The sequence below is a fragment of the Anarhichas minor genome, unplaced genomic scaffold, assembly GCF_050575085.1.
Source record: "Anarhichas minor isolate MPS153535 unplaced genomic scaffold, ASM5057508v1 ptg000010l, whole genome shotgun sequence".
NCBI lineage: Eukaryota > Metazoa > Chordata > Actinopteri > Perciformes > Anarhichadidae > Anarhichas > Anarhichas minor.
In genome coordinates this window covers 1,359,348-1,380,048 of record NW_027466456.1, presented here as the reverse complement: position 1 = coordinate 1,380,048, position 20,701 = coordinate 1,359,348, and the positions used below count along the sequence as shown (strand labels likewise).

Genomic DNA, 20,701 nt, shown 5'->3' with positions numbered 1-20,701 from the left:
GCAGAGATAACGGCTTCACTTCCCATCATATAGGGCTGTCTGATGGCCACTGACTGTTTATAAGAAGTGGACGTAGTCACCGTGACGTCACCCATTTGTTTGTGGACTGCCGTTTTGAAGCCTTGACTTTGCCATTTTGACTGTCGCCATCTTGGATTTAGCCAACACCATGTTTTTGTTGTTGTTGCAACCAGTTAGCGAAAGTGACCATATTTGGACTGCAGAGGAGATATGGAGAGACCCGGTTTACGGCTCTGGTAGCAACAGAGACCTGTCAATCACTGTGTAGCCCCGCCCTAAAGCATCCCCTGCTTTATGGTCTGTTTGACTCTAAATGGACCATCATTTACGAAATGAACATCATGCTGTATTGAAGAAGACTTGAAACTAGAGATTGAGACCATAAACTCATGTTTACAATGTTTACTGAGGTAATAAATCAAGAGAGAAGTAGAGTCATTTTCTCATAGACTTCTATACAACCAGAGGAGTCGCCCCCTGGTGGACACTAGAGAGAATGCAAGGTTAAGGCACTTCAGCATCGGCCTCACTTTTTCGTTGAAGATATTCTGAATATAACGTACACGTAAATTGATAATGATTTTTTTAAGTGTCCAAAATACGTCCACAGCAGTGCGCTGCTTTTCTCTTGTGCTGCTACTCTTGTCTGTTTCTCCAAACTCCGTCTACTGTCGGTAATACACCGACTATGAAGAAGTCACAAAACCTTCCCTTTAAACTAACCTGTTCCAGGTGAAAGTCTGCAGTTACCAAGGTTAGGATCAGCAACTTAATATAAAGCTTATTGCATCAGTATCCTTTGCAAAGCACCTTTGTGACTGCACCAGAAAAATAAGCATGTATTATTATTATTTTCTTTATTTTAATTCCAATTAAATACAATTAATAAAGACAATGTGGGACCAGGGTTCCACCATACATTTTGTCAGCTACCAAGTAGCATAAGCTAATTGACCGACTGCCTTTAAAGAGATATATTACACTTTTTAGAAAAAGCACACTGTCTTGCCAAGCAAATAAGATACTTCAAAGATGTCTAGCGTAATTCAATCTAATAAGTGATTCAAAGTTAAGGGTTAACCACGGGTAAGATTATAAAAGGACACCAAAACAGGCTTTGTCCCTTGTTTTATGTCCACATGGCTGATCCAACATTCTTTTTATTCTTTTGTGTAAAGAATCTGCATCACAGCTGTTTGTTTAAATTAATCTTCTTTGGTATGAATGGATGTGTGCTCGATGTGTTTGGTCTGTGTTAGCTTAGCATAAAGGCTGGAAGTCACTGTGACTTGCAAAAGAAATAAATTGTCCAGTCCATAAACTCCCACTAAAACCACGACTTATCATTTGTTTTACACTTTCATTTTGGGTGCTTTATTTTGTTCTGCTATGGCTGAAATCGGTGTGTTGTACCTTTCATTTTCGCCATACATTTAGATATGCGGTTACACCTGCATTGTGATTACAGGAAACTTGGGGAAAGCATGCTAGGACCCACTGGCCATCAGAAAGAAGCATGCTTCAAGTGTTTGATCGAGTTTGTTGCTGTCAGAGGACAGCTATTGCAGAGTCTGAGTAAAAGCCCCCCCGTCTAATGACTATTTATCTTCCGGTCTGATGCACAGAGAGCTGGGGGCGTCCGTATCGTCCAGCGTCACACCTCAAAGCTGATCTCTCTTGACCGTCCAAACAGGGGCTCCGTCGCCAGGTGTGTGTCCGAGTATGCGCGCCGCAGGTGTGTCGAGCTGCACGTGGTCTTGATGGCGACCTCGTAGGGAGGCGGGGGTTCCTGCCACAGAGGAGGGTGAGGTGACGGGCTGAAACCACCAGGGTCCATGGGAGGGTAGTCGAATTCCTCACCACGAGCACCGTGCCTGTGGCGCTCCATCGTCCTGCACCCGAGAACACAGCGGCAGAGAAAACAAATGATGTGAAAACAATCTCGTGGAAACACAAGTACGGTATAGTTGTTGGCGGTTGTAGAGATCAGATGATAGCAGATGGAGTCGAGTTCTGTCCGTAGTTGTGTTTCCTGACAAATACGGGATGGTAGTGTTGGGTTTCACTGAGGTATAATGGACCTATTGGCTGTGCCAGAAGATAAAAAGCTTTTGGATTACAGTCTGCAGAATCTTTGGATTACAGCAGCACTAGCTCCTGAATCCTACTTAGTTAAAGGATAAGTTTGACATCTGGGAAATACATGCATTCATTTTCTTGCTGAGAGTTAGACGAAAAGATCGATACCACTCTTGTTTACGCACGAGACAACGGGCCTCTGAGCACAGACAGGGAGCACAACAAACAGACTTTATCGTTGTTTAGCCTGTTGTTGTTGTTGTTGTTGTTGTTGTTGTTTTGTGTCTCACTGTAGTTGTTTTGTGTCTCTTTATGGTTGCTTTGAGTCTCTGTAGTTGTTTGTGTCTCTTTGTGGTTGTTTAGAGTCTCTTTGTAGTTGGTTGTGTCTCTTTTTGGTTGTTTTGTGTCTCTTAGTTGTTGTGTGCCTCTTTGTGGTAGTTTTGAGTCTTTTTTGTGTTGTTTTGTCTCGTTGTAGTCATTTTGAACCTCTTTGTTGTTGCTTTGTGTCTTGTTGTAGTTATTTTGAGTCTCTTTGTAGTTGTTGTGTGTGTCTTTGTGGTAGTTTTGTATCTCGTCGTATTCATTTTGAACCTCTTTGTATTTGCTTTGTGTCTCTTTCAGGTAATTGTTTGTCTCTTTGTGGTCATTTAGAGTCTGTTTGTGGTTGTTTTGCCCCTTTTCATAGTCACTGTAAGACTCTTTGGTCTCTTTGTGTCTTTTTGCAGCTGTTTTACATCTCTTTGGAGTTGTTTTGGTCTATTTTGTCTCTTTGCAGTATTTTTATGTTCCGTTGTGTTTATTTTGAGTCTCCATCTAGTTGGTGTGTGCCTCTTTGAGTGATATTTTCTAGGGGAAGACTAGGGGGGCCTCTGACTTTTTGGGCCCCTTGGCCTGTTGGCGAGCTCAATTCTCCTGCCATGATTTTGCAGAACAGTATAAAGCTACCTACTGCAGCCTCTTAGCTTAGCATAAAGACTGTAAATTGGGTGAATCAGCTAGCCTTGCTCTGTCCAAAGGTAACCAGCGGAGGAAGTTACTCGTCCCAGACAAGAAATAGACTGTTTTGGTAATAGCATACTAACATACTTTTCATATTAGGTAAAATGAAGTATGTTGTGCGTTCCGACTGCATAATATATGGATTTTGTGTACGTGAAATGTAAACTATAAATTAATGAATATTGTCTTATTGTCTTTGGTATTTTTTTTCATATGACATCACACAATGATGATTGCTGTGCAATATGTATTGAGGTTGTCAAATGTCAAGTCTCTATTTGATCATGTGATGATACGATACCATGGTGTGTGTGTGTGTGTGTGTGTGTGTGTGTGTGTGTGTGTGTCATAACGAGTAACTCTGGGGCCCGTCGTGACTACTTTACGTCACTGTTTAGCGTACAGACATGAAAGTGATATTAATTTTTTTCACCTAACGTTCGCCAAGAAAGCAAATAAGTTTATTTCCTAAAATGTCAATCGATTTCTTTAACTTTGTTTTTTGTCGTGATCATATTTAGATGCTGTGTATCTCGCCTGTTGTGGGCGCTGTTGAATTGGATACTTCCAAGAAAGGGCTGTGTCATCAAGGGCTGACCACGTCCATATTTGACCAGAATTAATAAGAAATAAAATGAAAGTAGACTTTTCTCTTGAAACGGTGCAGTTGTTGGCGTCTTTGTGCAAACCTCTTATGAACAGGTGCATCTCTAAAGGACCCTGAATAATAATAATAATGTAGTGGACAGTAACAGTGTGTAGGGCCTTTATCAAAACTGATCTTTGGGTTAAATAAACTGGTTTTCTATACAAATACAGGGCAGAAAAATCCATGTAATACACTTTATTAAATATGAAGTCTTATTTTCTGGCTTCAAGATAAAATTGTCCATATTTACAAATAATTGAACTGTGCAAAACAGTAATAAATCTTATTTTTCAACCCACCTCGGCAGAAACACCGACTGGGATTCTGGGAAGCGGCTCCCCGGGGGTGTGAAGAGGGCATGGCCGCCGAAGTTGGGGTAGTCGTACGGATAATGTGGACACTCTGGGTCGAACTCCCGGTGGTTGTAGTTGGCGGCACTTTTGCTGTTCATTGCCCAGAACAGCCCCAGGATGAGCATGACCACCCCGAGCACCACGCAGCAGAGGGAGAACGCCTGCAGGCGGCTCTGGGACGAGGCCAGGAAGGCTGTGGAGCCCCCGGTCACGATGAGGAAGGCTCCGATGAAGATTGTTCCGTGGTGCAGGGAAGGCATCCTCCTGCAGGACATCGACTGGTTTCCTGAGGTTAACTTTCAAGGCTGTGACCGGCTGGATGGTGATGCTGACACTGACCATCAACAAAAATATTTACTCCACAGTTACAGAAGTCCTGAGGTAAAAAAAGAAAAATAATCTCCTTAAATCTTACTTATTTGTTCCCATAATTTCCATCTCCCAGACAACAGCTGATCATAAAGTGTTAATCGTCACTCTGTAGATCTCCAGCTCGTCGGTAAAAGTGTTAAAATTAGTAGTTTTGTCGGTGAAAAAAAAAAAAAATAAAGCGGTGAAGGCTTTGATGCGCATCAGGACTGGCTGTGTTTATCATCAGGGCAGATGGACAAGAGGACGGCAGAGCCCATTAAGAAATCTTTACTGGCGCCCCACCCTCCCTCTGTCTAATGTGTCTGAGGGGTGTGTGTGTGTGTGTGTGTGTGTGTGTGTGTGTGTTTGTGCGTGTGTGTGTGTGTGTGTTAGACAGCAATTCTCTAAACATAAATGGATATATTGGACAAGAGATAGAGTGGAATTTAGGCCTACATTCTTGCTGTTGTTGTGTCAGGTTACAACATTCAAATAGAAAAAGAGTTGAATGTTTGGCAGTTGAGTTTATTTGCAAGCCAATGACAGAACATCTGTTTTGATATGACTGATTGGGACATTCAAAGTTTTAACCAACAGCAGTGTATCTAATATTGCAATTAATATTAATTTGACACGGTAGACTAAACTAAATAAATAAATCACAGCAAGTATTTCGACAGAGTAGGCCTAGTGCTATTTTAGTTCCAGAGGAGGAATCGGTAAGTGTGCAGTTATATGTTACGGATACACACAGAGACAGTTGAGAGACACCTGAGTCTAAAGGTTAATTATTGTGTTTTCCAGTATCTTTGATTAATAACTGAATCTGGGATTTTACATCTATCTGCAAAGCGGATCGATATATAAAGAGGCTCAGTTGTTTGTCTTAGCCGTCACAAGCTGGTACAGTTGAATATAATTCACATAACCTATTTAACAGCAGAGAGGCTCCACAGTGTGGTGTTGGATGGGTGTAAAACAGAGACAGCAACCGTCATTTATATTCTTTTGGATTCGTGTGAGACTCAACCACTGCTGGGGATTCATTAGAGACACAACCAAGAAGATAAAAAGGGTCGGTATCGGGACAGGAGATCAGTGTTTTCTGCTGGATACAAGCCACAAAGTTTGATTTATTAAAATGGTCACAAGAGCTGGAATTAAATGTAGTGCTGTGATGATAAGCCATCTTCATCTTCCATGTATAGCTCAAGGAAATAGTCACATACCCTTTTTGAGGAACATTGACTTTACGTAATATTTGGCAAATACTGCAAATTCTTCAGCATTATATCACCTGGTGCAACAGCTGAGATTGGGCGTACTTGTGTATTGAGGGCGATATTAGACGTTTTTTTCTTCTTTTGAAAATGGTAGTGAGGATGGATGAACCCAGGAGGGCCTCCATGGGGGGGGGCAGATTGTTTTTTTTACTTTGTGGAAAACAGCATCTATGCAATATGTACAAGTTCCTATTGTTGACCAAACGGGCCGATGAACAACCTACAGAATGTATTAAAGACACTGTTGGATGTTTCGACGTGTCTTTGAAGGCAATGAATCAGGACTATAGCTACAGTAAGAGGTCGTGTCCTGTTTAATTAATTTAAATCTGAAGAGAGTTTAAATCCTACAATTAAAAGAAAACAGTGACATTTTATAAGTAAATTCCTTCTTTTTTTAAAATTCAATACCCGATAACAATTTGAATGTGTCAGCGCTGGTGATGGTTGTGACCGGAGACATTATAAAAAGTTTACGATTTGACCAAATAAAACTAAAAAGGAAAATTATTTAGCAATAAATGTAATAAACAAATGAATAAAACCAAAATAAACATTGCTGAGAGTCCACAGCCGAGCTCTTTTGCCCATGCTAGTGGCTCCTGTTTAAACGGCTTCACAAATCGCCTTTCTGTTCATAAAAACAATCCAGATTTAGATCTGATGATTGTGCTGAACGAACATTCAGAGGATCATCAAAATGATTCACCCAGAGGGAAACATGAACGTTTGAACCAAAGTTCACGGCAAATCCATCCAATAGATTTTGGGATATTTCAGTGATGGTCAACAGTGACGGACAGACGGACATATTGCCATCCATAGAGCCACACTACTGGTATAACGGCTACAAATAATATAATACACAGTGTAATGGAACAGTTAACTAAATTAATACAATTAATGATATAAAAATATTTTAAAAATAAAGTCACTTTATTTTAGTTTTTGGGTGGATGGGGGCAAAGCACAGCTATTTCTTTGCACTATTTTTATTTTTATACTTTACAACTAGAACAGTTGACGTGTCGTTTTATTCAAATTTTATTTTTTATTGTTGGTCATTGGTGTTTTTTTAATATATACTTTTATGCCTATAATATTTATATATAGGCTAGACATCTACACCTATTTTTCTCATACTTTTTATATATTTCATACAATACTTATATACAGTATACAACTATTTTTTCACATACCTGTGCCTACATAACAGTCCCGTCTATTCTTTACCGTTATTTGTCCGGCTTTGTTGTCCTTGCTCTTTGCTGTTATGTCTATTTATGTGTATGTAGATGCATGGGAACAATGCAAAAAAATCCTTGTTTGTGCACACATACTAATACCAAATAAAGTTGGTTGTGATTCTGAACTCATGACCTCAGTACAGTATTTCGAAAACTCTGGTCCTGATATATACTAAAATTAGAGCTGATATAATATATTAAATGTATATGAATGATCCTAATACTATGTATGGTAGTAGGGAATAATGATGGTGTTTAATCAGGTATTTATATGTCTGTATTCACACACTGAATAGAGGGAACTCAGGTTGGCTGATATGGTCATAGTGTTGTAACAGAGCCATGAGGGACAGCGTGCATGGTGTGACAGCCTCTCTGCTTCCTGATTGGTTAAACATCAGAGGGACTACCGCTCTAGAATTCCCGACAGTCACCTGTTTGACCAATGAGCGTGAAGCGTGTGAGGCTCGGTCCCGCCTTGTTAGCAGCTTCAACCAATCAGCGCGGAGCAGAGGAGAAAGGCCAACCGGCCACCGAGAAAACATTCACCTATCGCGGTGAAGAGGCGATCAGGAGTCTCCAGGTTTTTGGGGGGGTTGAGATAATCGATATCCCGGTAGTTTAACTTAATACAGTCTGTCCGATACTTTTAGTTTGGAGACCGAACACCGTGCACAAACCATGGAGCCGCTGTTGTGTTTAGCCGGCGTGGTCGTCGCGTTCCTGCTGTGGATCAAAGTCAAAGGTGTAGATTACGTGATCGTGCACCAGAGGTGGATATTCGTGTGTCTGTTCCTGCTGCCGCTCTCCGTGGTGTTCGATGTGTATTACTATGTGCGCGCGTGGCTCATTTTCAAGATGTGCAGTGCGCCCAAGCTGCACGACCAGCGCGTGCGAGACATCCAGCGACAGGTGAGCCACAACAACAACCATCATCATCATCATCATCTGTGTGACAGTGACTCTCACAGGTGTGTGTGTGAGACAGTGACTCTTACAGGTGTGTGTGTGTGACAGTGACTCTCACAGGTGTGTGTGTGTGACAGTGACTCTCACAGGTGTGTGTGTGACAGTGACTCTCACAGGTGTGTGTGTGTGTGTGACAGTGACTCTTACAGGTGTGTGTGTGTGACAGTGACTCTTACAGGTGTGTGTGTGTGACAGTGACTCTCACAGGTGTGTGTGTGTGACAGTGACTCTTACAGGTGTGTGTGTGTGTGTGAGTGTGAGACCGTGACTCTTACAGGTGTGTGTGCGTGTGTGTGTGTGTGTGTGGGGGGCCTACATGATATTTATACGATGTATAGAATGAGGACTTACCTGTTTTGCAAGGAATCCTGGGTAGTAAAAAACTCACAGTGACCACCTGTGTTTCCAATGGGACCAGAGTGATGTTTGTGTGAAACACATGGAGTCAAAGCAACTTTATTAGCAGTGCATTGTGATGTGAGAGTGCGCTGCTTTATCTCTCTTATGTTATAAATTAATTTATGAATTTTTCACAAGTGTTTCATATCTACTCTCTTATTAACCTGCTTGTGATGCAACTGGAGGACGTTTCACTTTGCCTGCACACAGTATATAACGTTTTGAACCGGCTTGTGATTGATTATCAAAACTTACATTTTCTTTAAATTCACCACCAATAAAGAGCCCCAAAGTTGTGACCATAAAGAGTTAGAGCCATGTCTGTCATAGCATTATTACATTGTACGTGGTAATTAAAATGTATGTTTTATGTGTAACTTTCAATGAGAGGGCTGATTAAAAGCACATCCATTTATTTTGGATTTGGATCAGTTGGGCCTGCAAGTTCATGATCATTGTAATTCACCTACCGCGGTGAAGCAACTACTTACCTAATCAGTTTGGGTGTTCAACCATAAAGTTACATAATAACAAAGTGTCCACACACTCTGGAAATCAAGTCTGATACAGGTGTGTTTTCTCAGTATCTTCCTGTGAGAGAAATGGCTGCACTGTTAGCGATAATCCTCAGATAATGAGAGGCAGACGTGGTCATATTTAATTGTTTAAAAGGGGCATAAAAAAAGTGAGGCAAATATCATGAGCTTATATAGCACTTTAAAGTGCTAAAGTCTCTGTGCTGTCGTACAGTTAAGATCTATGTGGAGTTTGTGTGAATGTAGGCAATCTGTTCACATTCTGACAGAATGCTGACTATGTAAAGCGGGAGAGAGCCCTGGGAGCAGACGAGACAGACACCTAATACCTTCATTCCTAGAAGGATTTGGTCAGGAGAGAAGAATCTGATGTGAAGTAGAGGTAAATCAAACTGATCCACAGCCCCAAGAGAGCGTTAGTCAATCATGTGTACAGGAATAATGACAGAAAGACTCATATGGGCTCTCCACAGTGGGGTGAAGAAATTGTGAAGATCAGCGTTCACAAAATACACTTTGAGGAGTTTAAATGAGCTGCCAAGGCCTTTGAAGAAGGTCCTCAGTCACTTACGGGTCACTCAAGAGACGATAAGGTGTTCTTGTCTTTATCCCACATTTCAGGTGAGCGACTGGAGGAAGGAGGGCAGTAAGACCCACATGTGTACGGGTCGACCCGGCTGGCTCACAGTGTCTCTCAGAGTGGGGAAGTACAAGAAAACCCACAAGAACATCATGATCAACATGATGGACATTCTGGAGGTGGACACAAAGAGGCAGGTAGGAGGAGTCAGTCAATCCCATCAGCCTCAGCTCTAGTGCTCATTAGCTTACTTTAGCATGCTAGCACACAAAACTAAGCTGGTGGACAAAGTAAACATTACACCCTCTAAACATCTGCATGTTAGCATTGTCATTGCGAGCGTATTAGCATGCTAACACGCTAAATTAAGATGGCGAACATAGTAAAGATTACACCTGCTAAAGATCGGCATCTTAGCATTGTCTCTGCGAGCATATTAGCATGCTAGCACACTACACTAAGATGGTAAACATTACATCCTCTAAACATCTGCATGTTAGCATTGTCATTCTGAGCATGTTAGCATGCTAACACACTACACTAAGATGGTGAACATAGTAAACATTACACCCTCTAAACATCTGCATGTTAGCATTGTCATTGTGAGCGTGTTAGCATACAACCCGGTACAAAACACACAGGCATCGTAGCTTTAGCTTTAGCGGGAGATGTCACTTGCGCGACTTTCGGGTGTGTCGTCTTTCTATTAACGTAATTTCACAGGGGCGGAACTTCACCTCTCAATTGACTCCAATGGGAAGTTGAACACAGATTATGACCAATACACTCGCTGCATAGTTGCCAAAGTAAATATTGGATCCATTTTTCAGAAGCCACATATCAGAACATTCTGACACTGAAATGACATTTTTCAAACACACAAATCACGTCTTGTAATGCTAAAAATGTCTGACAAGCCAACAGACAGACTTTTAGAACCCCTTCATTTGAAGGACACTGCTTGATACTTTTACCGTTTCACTTGTCTTTTCTACTGAATGTATTTGGCTAACCTACGGGGTCTGTTTCAACCTGTGTGCTCATCCGGCTGCCTCTGTTTCTAGCCACCTTGAACTTCTGTTAATCAGCAGGGACGTCGTGTTCCCACATGTCGGCATTTAATCTGCAGTTATTCTTGACCAATAGCAATGATGGCACTAAGACAGAAATCAGTAATGTTAAAATGTATCTGGCTGTATTTTGTATCGTCAGCCTGATTGCAAATCCTTGTTTTTTTTTTTAGGTGGTGAGAGTGGAGCCGCTGGCCAACATGGGTCAGGTGACCGCTCTCCTCACCTCTATTGGCTGGACGCTGCCGGTGCTGCCCGAGCTGGATGACCTCACTGTGGGTAAGTCGCCCTGCAACCGTGCATTATTTCCTGTGTGACCATCACAGAGTGGCATCATCTGTGGCTCTCTGGCTTCTAGAAATAGAGACGTGCTGATGATCTCCACGGCTCATTGTTCTGTGAGGCATCTCCTCCATCAATCCCTGCATCCTGTTTAGAGCACCAGCGACTTCTCTAATTGAGTTAGAGGATTGATGTTGTAGCTCAGGAGATGAAACCGGGAGGAAATGGCTGCAGCGGTGGAAGCACCCCTGGATCGGGTTTCATAATGGATTCCCTGATGCCATAAACTGCGCATCAGCAATCCTAATGTTTTTCCATCAGGCAGCGGTGCATTCATTTATCCTGATGTCCAAGCAGGCACACACACACATACTCAACAACCAGCAGGCACACGTGTGTGTGTGTGTGTGTGTGTGTGTGTGTGTGTGTGTGTGTGTGTGTGTGTGTGTGTGTGTGTGTGTGTGTGTGTGTGTGTGTGTGTGTGTGTGTGTGTGTGTGTGTGTGTGTGTGTGTGTGTGTACCTGGAAAGATATTGAATTTAAAAATCTTTAATCCTCTCTCAGGTGGTTTGGTGATGGGTACAGGCATTGAGTCATCCTCTCACATTTACGGGCTGTTTCAGCACATCTGCGTCGCATTTGAACTGGTTCTAGCTGACGGCAGCTTGGTGCGCTGCACTGAGGTGAGAGTTGAGTGTGTGACGTGTGTGCGTGACGTGTGTGTGTGTTCAGGAGCCCTGTGGCATGAAGTCGTGGGTTACTGAGCACGCCATCTTCAGAAGGACTTCCGTTATTACAAAGTTCAGTGGCCCTCCTCCCTACTTTCTCAACTCAACCCTGATTTCAAGCTCAAAATGTTAATGAGGCAATACATTTTCAAAGCTCAAATCACTATTAAATTGGCAAAATCAATGAAAAATAAATGTAACAAATGGTGCTTCCTGTTTACGGAACCATTCTAGCTGTTTTCTATTTTTGAACCAAGAGCTACTAAATGTCATTACCGCTGCCACTGAATGAGTGAGCAGGCTTCCACTCTGTTCGATTTTATCTTCACCTGTAAGAAGCAAAGTCTGGGTCGCTCTAAACACGGGAGAGAGATAATGTTAGATAGATAGATAGATAGATAGATAGATAGATAGATGGTTAGATACTTTATTCATTCAGCAAGGGAAAATTAGTTTGTTAGAGCCTTAAAAGGGAAAATAATCCACATCTACTGTTTCTCAGAGCTGACATATTGGTTCTAATCGCAGACTGAGACCCATTGGTTTGTGGTCTGCTGTTTTGAAGCCTTGAATTTGGCATTTTGGCTGTCGCCGTCTTGTTTTTTTTAACCAGAAGTGACACTAGAGGATGGAAGTTACGTACAACCGAATGCTGAATAAGACATTTAAGGCGACCAAAAAGGTTACAATTAACTTTCATGAACTGAAATCACACTGTGAAAGTAATAAGATGAAAACACGGACAACTCCCAGACCGGACAACGCCGTGCTAGCGACCTGTCAATCACAGTGTAGCCCCGCCCTAAAGCATCCCCTGCTTTATGGTCTGTTTGACTCTAAATGGACCATAATTTACAGCCCCTAATGTAAAGGTGAGCCAGACTTGGTTTAACTTGTGATAGGGTCCCACGGTTGCAGTAAAATGTTGTGTAATTGTCTCATCCTCCTTGTGGAGGAGATGCAATGTGAGGTTTGCTATAATGGTTTAGTTGTCAAAGCCAACATGGTGCCGAACGTTAGAAACCCAGAAGGCCGAGACCACATTCATATACGTTTCATAGACGAGTGTACAGTCTTGTTCTTGTTCAAATACGCAATATCATGTTTTCTGTCTCTTAGGAGGAGAACTCGGACCTGTTCCACGCCGTCCCGTGGTCCTGTGGAACCCTGGGGTTCCTGGTTGCAGCTGAGATTAAAATCGTCCCCGCTAAAGCCTGGGTGAAGCTGCGCTACGAGCCGGTCAGAGGGCTGGAGAACATCTGCGAGCGCTTCACCGAAGCGTCGGAGAACAAGCAGAACACGTTCGTAGAGGGACTCCAGTACGCTCGGGACGCCGCCGTCATCATGACGGGAACAATGACGGACCACGCCGAGCCGGATAAGGTGAGGTTTGACTTGTTTTATCACATTGGAGTAAAATACAATAGAATAAATCTTTATTGACCACTAGGCTGTAAATGTGTCTTCGACTCACCAAACACAAGACACAAAAACATGGGAAAGAGGCTGAAAAATGACCAACGTTCCGCGTTAACCTCCCCTCGTCCTCTCTGACGACAGATCAATAGAATCGGCCTTCACTTCAAGCCCTGGTTCTTCAAACACGTGGAGGGATACCTGAGAGACGACCAGGCTGGAGTTGAATACATCCCTCTGAGACACTACTATCACAGACACACACGCAGCATCTTCTGGGAGATTCAGGTACTCACAAAACCACACACACACACACACACGGAGGCTGTGGTTTACCCCTACATTAAGGTACTGCACATTTCTGCCAGATATTAGCTCGTCATCAACTTCTTGCTCACTTCTCTTTATTACACTCTAATGCTCTTTCTCTGTCACACACACACCTTTCGTACTCTCACACACACACACGCACACACCATTAGCCATTAGTGAGAAGGGCTTGGCATCCATTGTTTTCTGTAACAGTAAGTGGTGTGATGAATTATGCATAGTATTGGTTTGGCAGATACCTACAGGAGCCATCTCTGGGTCTCTGGGTGCTCTCTGAGTTTTGTTCTGTAGACGGTGCAGAGATGAAAGGCGGACCGGTGCTTTGGTTACGTTCACACTTTGTGATTGTTGTGGTGTTGGACACGGAGACGTGAGAGTGTTTGATGCTGTTTGGAAGGTTGAGGCTGCCCCCTGCTGGAGAGGATTGTGTCAGCGTCTCATCTACACGACACATTCTGTCCTCATGCAGAAATGCAACATTATATGAAGAAAACCAATTTATGATTCATGTTATTAACACTAACACTTATTACAATCTCATTTCTGTCTGTATTAGACAATTTACAGACGCACAACTTCATCCTGATTTAAAACATCTGGATTCTTCTCATCACGCTGCACGTTCTGTAACAAATGCGGCCTCACACGCTCACTGATGCTTCATGTGAATCTTTAGGATGGTCCGCTCTGCATCAGAGAATGCACATGTGGCTGTTATTATTATTATTATTATTATTAAGACATTGTTGGGTAAACTACCTACTTACACCACCAGCCTGTTATCCTTTCATAGCAGCAGCTGAGCATTAGATGTACAAATTCTTTTAAACGTCCTCAGGGCACGCTCGCAGCTTCAAACTGCGTCCCCCTTTATGCACTCTGGTTATGGGATGTCCTGTGAAATGTGAAACTGCTCATGCTGCCGTGTTGACCAGGAACCTTCCTGGCTTCATGAAGGATAAATCAAATACAAATATGGAGGCAAAGAAAGGCCATAATGATTTTAATTTGATCAGCAACTGAATATCCAATTGTTGCATTTATTCACGACTGAATATTTAAAGCTGGAATTTAAATATCACAGTTTATTGTATTGAAATATTTCACTCAGATTTCCCGCTTTTGAGTTTCCAGAAGGTCGTTTCAGGTTGTGCAATTTAAAAGATTTTTATTTGTGTTCCCAAATTGAGATTCATGAAAATCTTATTTAAGTTCTTTAAATTAATTTAGTCGAATTCTGATTTAAAAATTCAAGCCAAGTGAAATACATTTTGGTGAAATTCAAACACTCACATGATCAATCGAGTCTGAACTCTTTGTTTTATCAGTTCATATTCTGTCATTTGATCCAAAATCATAGTAATCAGCACAATTTAAGTTTTCTATTTTATTTAGATTTTCATTGACATTATTTACTGTTTTTATGACATTGCATCACTTGAAACCATCTCTTGGAAATGTTAGAGGAGAATTCCAACCACATGCATACAGATGTTAGATGTGTTTCAAAGTAAAAATATTTGTATTATATTAAAATTGTATTTAATATAGTTGTATGTAAATATATGTAATATAATTTCATGTATTTAAATGTTAACATTAAGTTGTGATTCATATTCATAGTTTGTTATTTATTTGCTTCCACACACATTTATCTCAACAGATCTGCAGATGATGATAATTGTCGAGGTCATTTAAACTTAAAAACATGAAGAATAAAAAAGACTTGTTTCTGCTGATAGATTGGTTGTTACAGCACAATGCGTCGTGGAACGCCTCGTTACCATCGTCTTTTAACCCCGTTTGTGAACATCTGTGTGTGTGTGTGTGTGTGTGTCCTTTCTCCAGGATATTATTCCCTTCGGCAACAACCCGATATTTCGCTGGGTTTTTGGATGGATGGTTCCTCCTAAGATCTCCCTGTTGAAGCTCACGCAGGGAGAGACCATCAGACGGCTGTACGAGCAGCACCACGTGGTCCAGGACATGCTGGTTCCCATGAAGAACCTGCAGGCTGCCATCACGCGCTTCCACCAGGACATCGACGTGAGACTCGGATCTGAATGCAGCCGTTTAATGTCAGCCGTCTGCGGTCCTGTTTGAACTCCTGTGTGTCGTGTGTGGTTCCAGGTCTACCCTCTGTGGCTGTGTCCCTTCCTGTTGCCCCCCGGCAGAGGGATGGTCCACCCCAAAGGTGCGGAGGAGGAGCTGTACGTGGATATTGGAGCTTATGGAGAGCCCAAAGTCAAACACTTTGAAGCTAAATCATCAACGCGTCAGCTGGAGAAGTTTGTGAGAGACGTGCACGGGTAAGTCGCAAATAATACGTGAAATTAAACATTTATTAGGAGATATCTTTGTAATTGTTCATTTTTAACAGTGGACCTGTGGTTCGTTTTGTTCCTAAATTATGTTTATACAAAATATCTAACTGAGATTATTTTGACTGATATTGCAATTGCAATTTCATTTGCAATATTAGAGGAATAGTCATTTTTACATTATAATTTTTCTTTCTATTGAAAAACATTAAAATGATGATGGTGTGATTTTTCTGGTGTGATGTTTCATTATGTCTGTAAAAATATGAATGTATCTCTGCAGCGCCACAATATTTCATTTAAAATGGTACTTTGACACAAATATTGTGCTTCCTGAGATTTGGAAATTGTTCTTGTACTTAGGTTCCAGATGCTGTATGCAGATGTGTACATGGACCGAGAGGAGTTCTGGGAGATGTTTGACGGACAGCTGTATCACAGGCTGAGAGAGGAGCTCGGCTGTAAGGACGCCTTCCCGGAGGTTTACGACAAAATCTGTAAATCCGCCCGACACTGACCCCGACCGCTGGTACCCCGACCCCGGCCCTGTGTCACCGAGGGAATGTGTCGGCAGCATGGGATGTTTCAACTAAGACAAACTGTTTTACTCAAAGATACTACACTAAAGGGTTATCTTTGGCTACCAAGACGTGTCTTCAGAGTAGGGCTGCACGATTATGGCCAAAATCATAATCACGATTATTTTGATCAATATTGAGATCACGATTATTTATCACGATTATTCATTAATTTTAGGGACACTTTTTATTGCACTTTCACGTTTAAATGAACACTGCTTCCACTTCCATTGTTGTGCTACATTCTGGCTAATGTACAAATCTTTGCATCAGACTGGTCCTTATCACAGTGCATCTCGTAGAAGGAAAATATAAATAAAATAGTATCAACACTTTTTACCCAAAATTAAATCAACAGAGCACTGCTTTCACTTCCATGTTGTGCTACATTCCAGCTAATGTACACGTCTTTGCATCAAAATGAAACGTATACGGTTCTTATTCACCTGAAGCAAAATATAAATGACCGTCTGCTCTCTGTTCTTTACTCTTCTACTAATACCGGAGTCGACTGCAGACAAAGCTTTTTTTTGAGGCTGCCCCTGCAGGGTGCGCGCATGACACCTCCCATCTCGTTCTCCCCCTGGTGGTCGGCTGACTGTTAGTTGAGGAAGCGCTTGATTTGATGTGGAGCAGAGCACGCATTTTAAACGTCAATATCGCTGACGATCATGCTCATTTAATTGTGGCAGCCAAAATCGTGATCACGATTAAAATTAGATTAATTGTGCAGCCCTACTTCAGAGGCCCTTCTATCAATGTGAAGCAGGAGCACAAGTATTGTATGTCACGAATGTATTCAGTCTTCTCTTTCTCCAGAGCTTATCTCACCAGCCATGTTCTGATTCCATGTGCTGCTTGAATCTTTGTGTTCGTTGTCCTTGAGTTTAAGCATATTGGACCGAATGTTTTCTTTTTTTCTCCTTTTTTTAAAGTGTATTTTCTGCCGTGTTTAACGACCTAATAATTACCTACAAGTGCCATAGACTTTATAAACATGACTTCCTCATTACAGTCGTGCACATATTTTTAAATACACTTTTGTAATAAACATTTGATAAAGAGAAACCAACCAAATTATATTGTAACTCGTAAAATAATTAATTAAAAGCTCTTTCATTCTCATGTTTTATTAAATACAGATTCTGAAGTTGAACTGTAATAATTGTTCACAAACGTCGTCACAACTCATGAATTTGCTTTGAGCACATTTGTTTTGACTATTTGAAGAACAGCACAGTGCGACGCTGATCCTCTGTCCTTCTGGTTCCTCTCACTTCTCTCAACATGTGCTGGCGTTTAGTCGAATAAACTCATATGCTCATCAATACTTGTTTCACCTCGTTTGAATAACTGGACAGTTTCACTTTTTAGGGGGTTTGTTTGTTGTCCGTGTGTGATCTGAAAGACATCAAACCAGTGACTAACAAGTCTTTACTTGTTAACTTTTACCATTGACTTCTATTCTAATTCAATTACAGATATATTTAATTTGATTTGTATGTGTTATTATTCCAAGTCAATATATCCATTATGTAGTTTTGACTAGTTGCAATTCTGATTAATGACAACTCAATTCTCACTCGTCAAAATGTTGATTATTGATATCTACAACTCAATTTTCACCAATGGCCATGTTCATTGTAGATATCTACAAGTGGTCTTAAATTACAGGCATGATACATATAAAATCATAAGAAAGTCATAGTATAGCAAGTCGAAAAAAAGTCATAGTATAGCATGTCGAAAAAAGTCATAAAAAGTCATAGTATAGCATGTCGAAAAAAGTCATAAAAAAGTCATAGTATAGCATGTCGAAAAAAGGCATAAAAAAGTCATAGTATAGCATGTCAAAAAAATCATAAAAAAGTCATAGTATAGCATGTCAAAAAAATCATAAAAAAGTCATAGTATAGCATGTCGAAAAAAATCATAAAAAAGTCATAGTATAGCATGTCGAAAAAAGTCATAAAAAAGTCATAGTATAGCATGTCGAAAAAAGTCGAAAAAAAGTCATAGTATAGCATGTCAAAAAAAATCATAAAAAAGTCATAGTATAGCATGTCGAAAAAATCATAAAAAGTCATAGTATAGCATGTCGAAAAAAGTCATAAAAAAGTCATAGTATAGCATGTCAAAAAAGTCATAGTATAGCATGTCGAAAAAAGTCATAAAAAAGTCATAGTATAGCATGTCAAAAAAATCATAAAAAAGTCATAGTATAGCATGTCGAAAAAAGTCATAAAAAAGTCATAGTATAGCATGTCAAAAAAGTCATAGTATAGCATGTCGAAAAAAGTCATAAAAAAGTCATAGTATAGCATGTCAAAAAAATCATAAAAAAGTCATAGTATAGCATGTCGAAAAAAGTCATAAAAAAGTCATAGTATAGCATGTCAAAAAAAGGCATAAAAAAGTCATAGTATAGCATGTCGAAAAAGTCATAGTATAGCATGTCGAAAAAAGTCATAAAAAAGTCATAGTATAGCATGTCAAAAAAATCATAAAAAAGTCATAGTATAGCATGTCGAAAAAAGTCATAAAAAAGTCATAGTATAGCATGTCGAAAAAAGGCATAAAAAAGTCATAGTATAGCATGTCGAAAAAAGGCATAAAAAAGTCATAGTATAGCATGTCAAAAAAATCATAAAAAAGTCATAGTATAGCATGTCGAAAAAAGTCATAAAAAAGTCATAGTATAGCATGTCAAAAAAATCATAAAAAGTCATAATATAGCATGTCGAAAAAAGTCATAAAAAAGTCATAGTATAGCATGTCAAAAAAGTCATAGTATAGCATGTCGAAAAAAGTCATAAAAAAGTCATAGTATAGCATGTCAAAAAAAGTCATAAAAAAGTCATAGTATAGCATGTCGAAAAAAGGCATAAAAAAGTCATAGTATAGCATGTCAAAAAAGTCATAGTATAGCATGTCGAAAAAAGTCATAAAAAAGTCATAGTATAGCATGTCGAAAAAAGTCATAAAAAAGTCATAGTATAGCATGTCGAAAAAAGTCATAAAAAAGTCATAGTATAGCATGTCGAAAAAAGGCATAAAAAAGTCATAGTATAGCATGTCGAAAAAAGGCATAAAAAAGTCATAGTATAGCATGTCAAAAAAGTCATAGTATAGCATGTCGAAAAAAGTCATAAAAAAGTCATAGTATAGCATGTCAAAAAAATCATAAAAAAGTCATAGTATAGCATGTCGAAAAAAGTCATAAAAAAGTCATAGTATAGCATGTCAAAAAAAGGCATAAAAAAGTCATAGTATAGCATGTCGAAAAAGTCATAGTATAGCATGTCGAAAAAAGTCATAAAAAAGTCATAGTATAGCATGTCAAAAAAATCATAAAAAAGTCATAGTATAGCATGTCGAAAAAAGTCATAAAAAAGTCATAGTATAGCATGTCGAAAAAAGGCATAAAAAAGTCATAGTATAGCATGTCGAAAAAAGGCATAAAAAAGTCATAGTATAGCATGTCAAAAAAATCATAAAAAAGTCATAGTATAGCATGTCGAAAAAAGTCATAAAAAAGTCATAGTATAGCATGTCAAAAAAATCATAAAAAGTCATAATATAGCATGTCGAAAAAAGTCATAAAAAAGTCATAGTATAGCATGTCAAAAAAGTCATAGTATAGCATGTCGAAAAAAGTCATAAAAAAGTCATAGTATAGCATGTCAAAAAAAGTCATAAAAAAGTCATAGTATAGCATGTCGAAAAAAGGCATAAAAAAGTCATAGTATAGCATGTCAAAAAAGTCATAGTATAGCATGTCGAAAAAAGTCATAAAAAAGTCATAGTATAGCATGTCGAAAAAAGTCATAAAAAAGTCATAGTATAGCATGTCGAAAAAAGTCATAAAAAAGTCATAGTATAGCATGTCGAAAAAAGGCATAAAAAAGTCATAGTATAGCATGTCGAAAAAAGGCATAAAAAAGTCATAGTATAGCATGTCAAAAAAATCATAAAAAAGTCATAGTATAGCATGTCGAAAAAAGTCATAAAAAAGTCATAGTATAGCATGTCAAAAAAATCATAAAAAAGTCATAGTATAGCATGTCGAAAAAAGTCATAAAAAAGTCATAGTATAGCATGTCGAAAAAAGTCGAAAAAAAGTCATAGTATAGCATGTCAAAAAAAATCATAAAAAAGTCAAAGTATAGCATGTCGAAAAAAGTCATAAAAAAGTCATAGTATAGCATGTCAAAAAAATCATAAAAAAGTCATAGTATAGCATGTCAAAAAAATCATAAAAAAGTCATAGTATAGCATGTCGAAAAAAGTCATAAAAAAGTCATAGTATAGCATGTCGAAAAAAGTCATAAAAAAGTCATAGTATAGCATGTCAAAAAAATCATAAGAAAGTCATAGTATAGCATGTCGAAAAAAAATCATAAGAAAGTCATAGTATAGCATGTCGAAATAAATCATAAAAAAGTCATAGTATAGCATGTCGAAAAAAGTCATAAAAAGGTCATAGTATAGCATGTCGAAATAAATCATAA

The 20,701-nt window shown here is 39.5% G+C and overlaps 2 protein-coding genes across 2 annotated transcripts; one reads left to right on the top strand and one right to left on the bottom strand.

Annotated features, from left to right (window-relative positions):
- Window positions 1-1,675: 1,675 nt before the first annotated feature.
- LOC142946208 (uncharacterized) lies at window positions 1,676-4,809 on the bottom strand. Its single transcript, XM_076087270.1, has 2 exons — window positions 4,048-4,809; window positions 1,676-1,913 (listed from the first exon to the last, which is right to left on the bottom strand). Exons 1-2 carry the CDS (start codon window positions 4,374-4,376, stop codon window positions 1,676-1,678), a joined length of 567 nt encoding a protein of 188 aa, XP_075943385.1. The 5' UTR covers window positions 4,377-4,809.
- Window positions 4,810-7,515: 2,706 nt separating this feature from the next.
- Window positions 7,516-18,019, top strand: dhcr24 (24-dehydrocholesterol reductase). Its single transcript, XM_076087407.1, has 9 exons — window positions 7,516-7,894; window positions 9,508-9,663; window positions 10,710-10,815; window positions 11,382-11,500; window positions 12,665-12,928; window positions 13,106-13,249; window positions 15,140-15,337; window positions 15,422-15,600; window positions 15,976-18,019. The coding sequence occupies exons 1-9, from the start codon at window positions 7,664-7,666 to the stop codon at window positions 16,127-16,129; spliced, it is 1,551 nt and encodes a 516-aa protein (XP_075943522.1). The 5' UTR covers window positions 7,516-7,663; the 3' UTR covers window positions 16,130-18,019.
- The last annotated feature ends 2,682 nt before the right edge of the window (window positions 18,020-20,701 follow it).

Coding starts and splice junctions, on each gene's coding strand:
- LOC142946208 (XM_076087270.1), bottom strand. CDS start 4,376: ATGTCCTGCAGGAGGATGCCTTCCCTGCACCACGGAACAATCTTCATC. Junction 1,914..4,047: donor CAGTCGGTGTTTCTGCCGAG/GTGGGTTGAAAA, acceptor TCTCGGGTGCAG/GACGATGGAGCGCCACAGGC.
- dhcr24 (XM_076087407.1), top strand. CDS start 7,664: ATGGAGCCGCTGTTGTGTTTAGCCGGCGTGGTCGTCGCGTTCCTGCTG. Junction 7,895..9,507: donor TGCGAGACATCCAGCGACAG/GTGAGCCACAAC, acceptor CCCACATTTCAG/GTGAGCGACTGGAGGAAGGA. Junction 11,501..12,664: donor GCTTGGTGCGCTGCACTGAG/GTGAGAGTTGAG, acceptor TCTGTCTCTTAG/GAGGAGAACTCGGACCTGTT.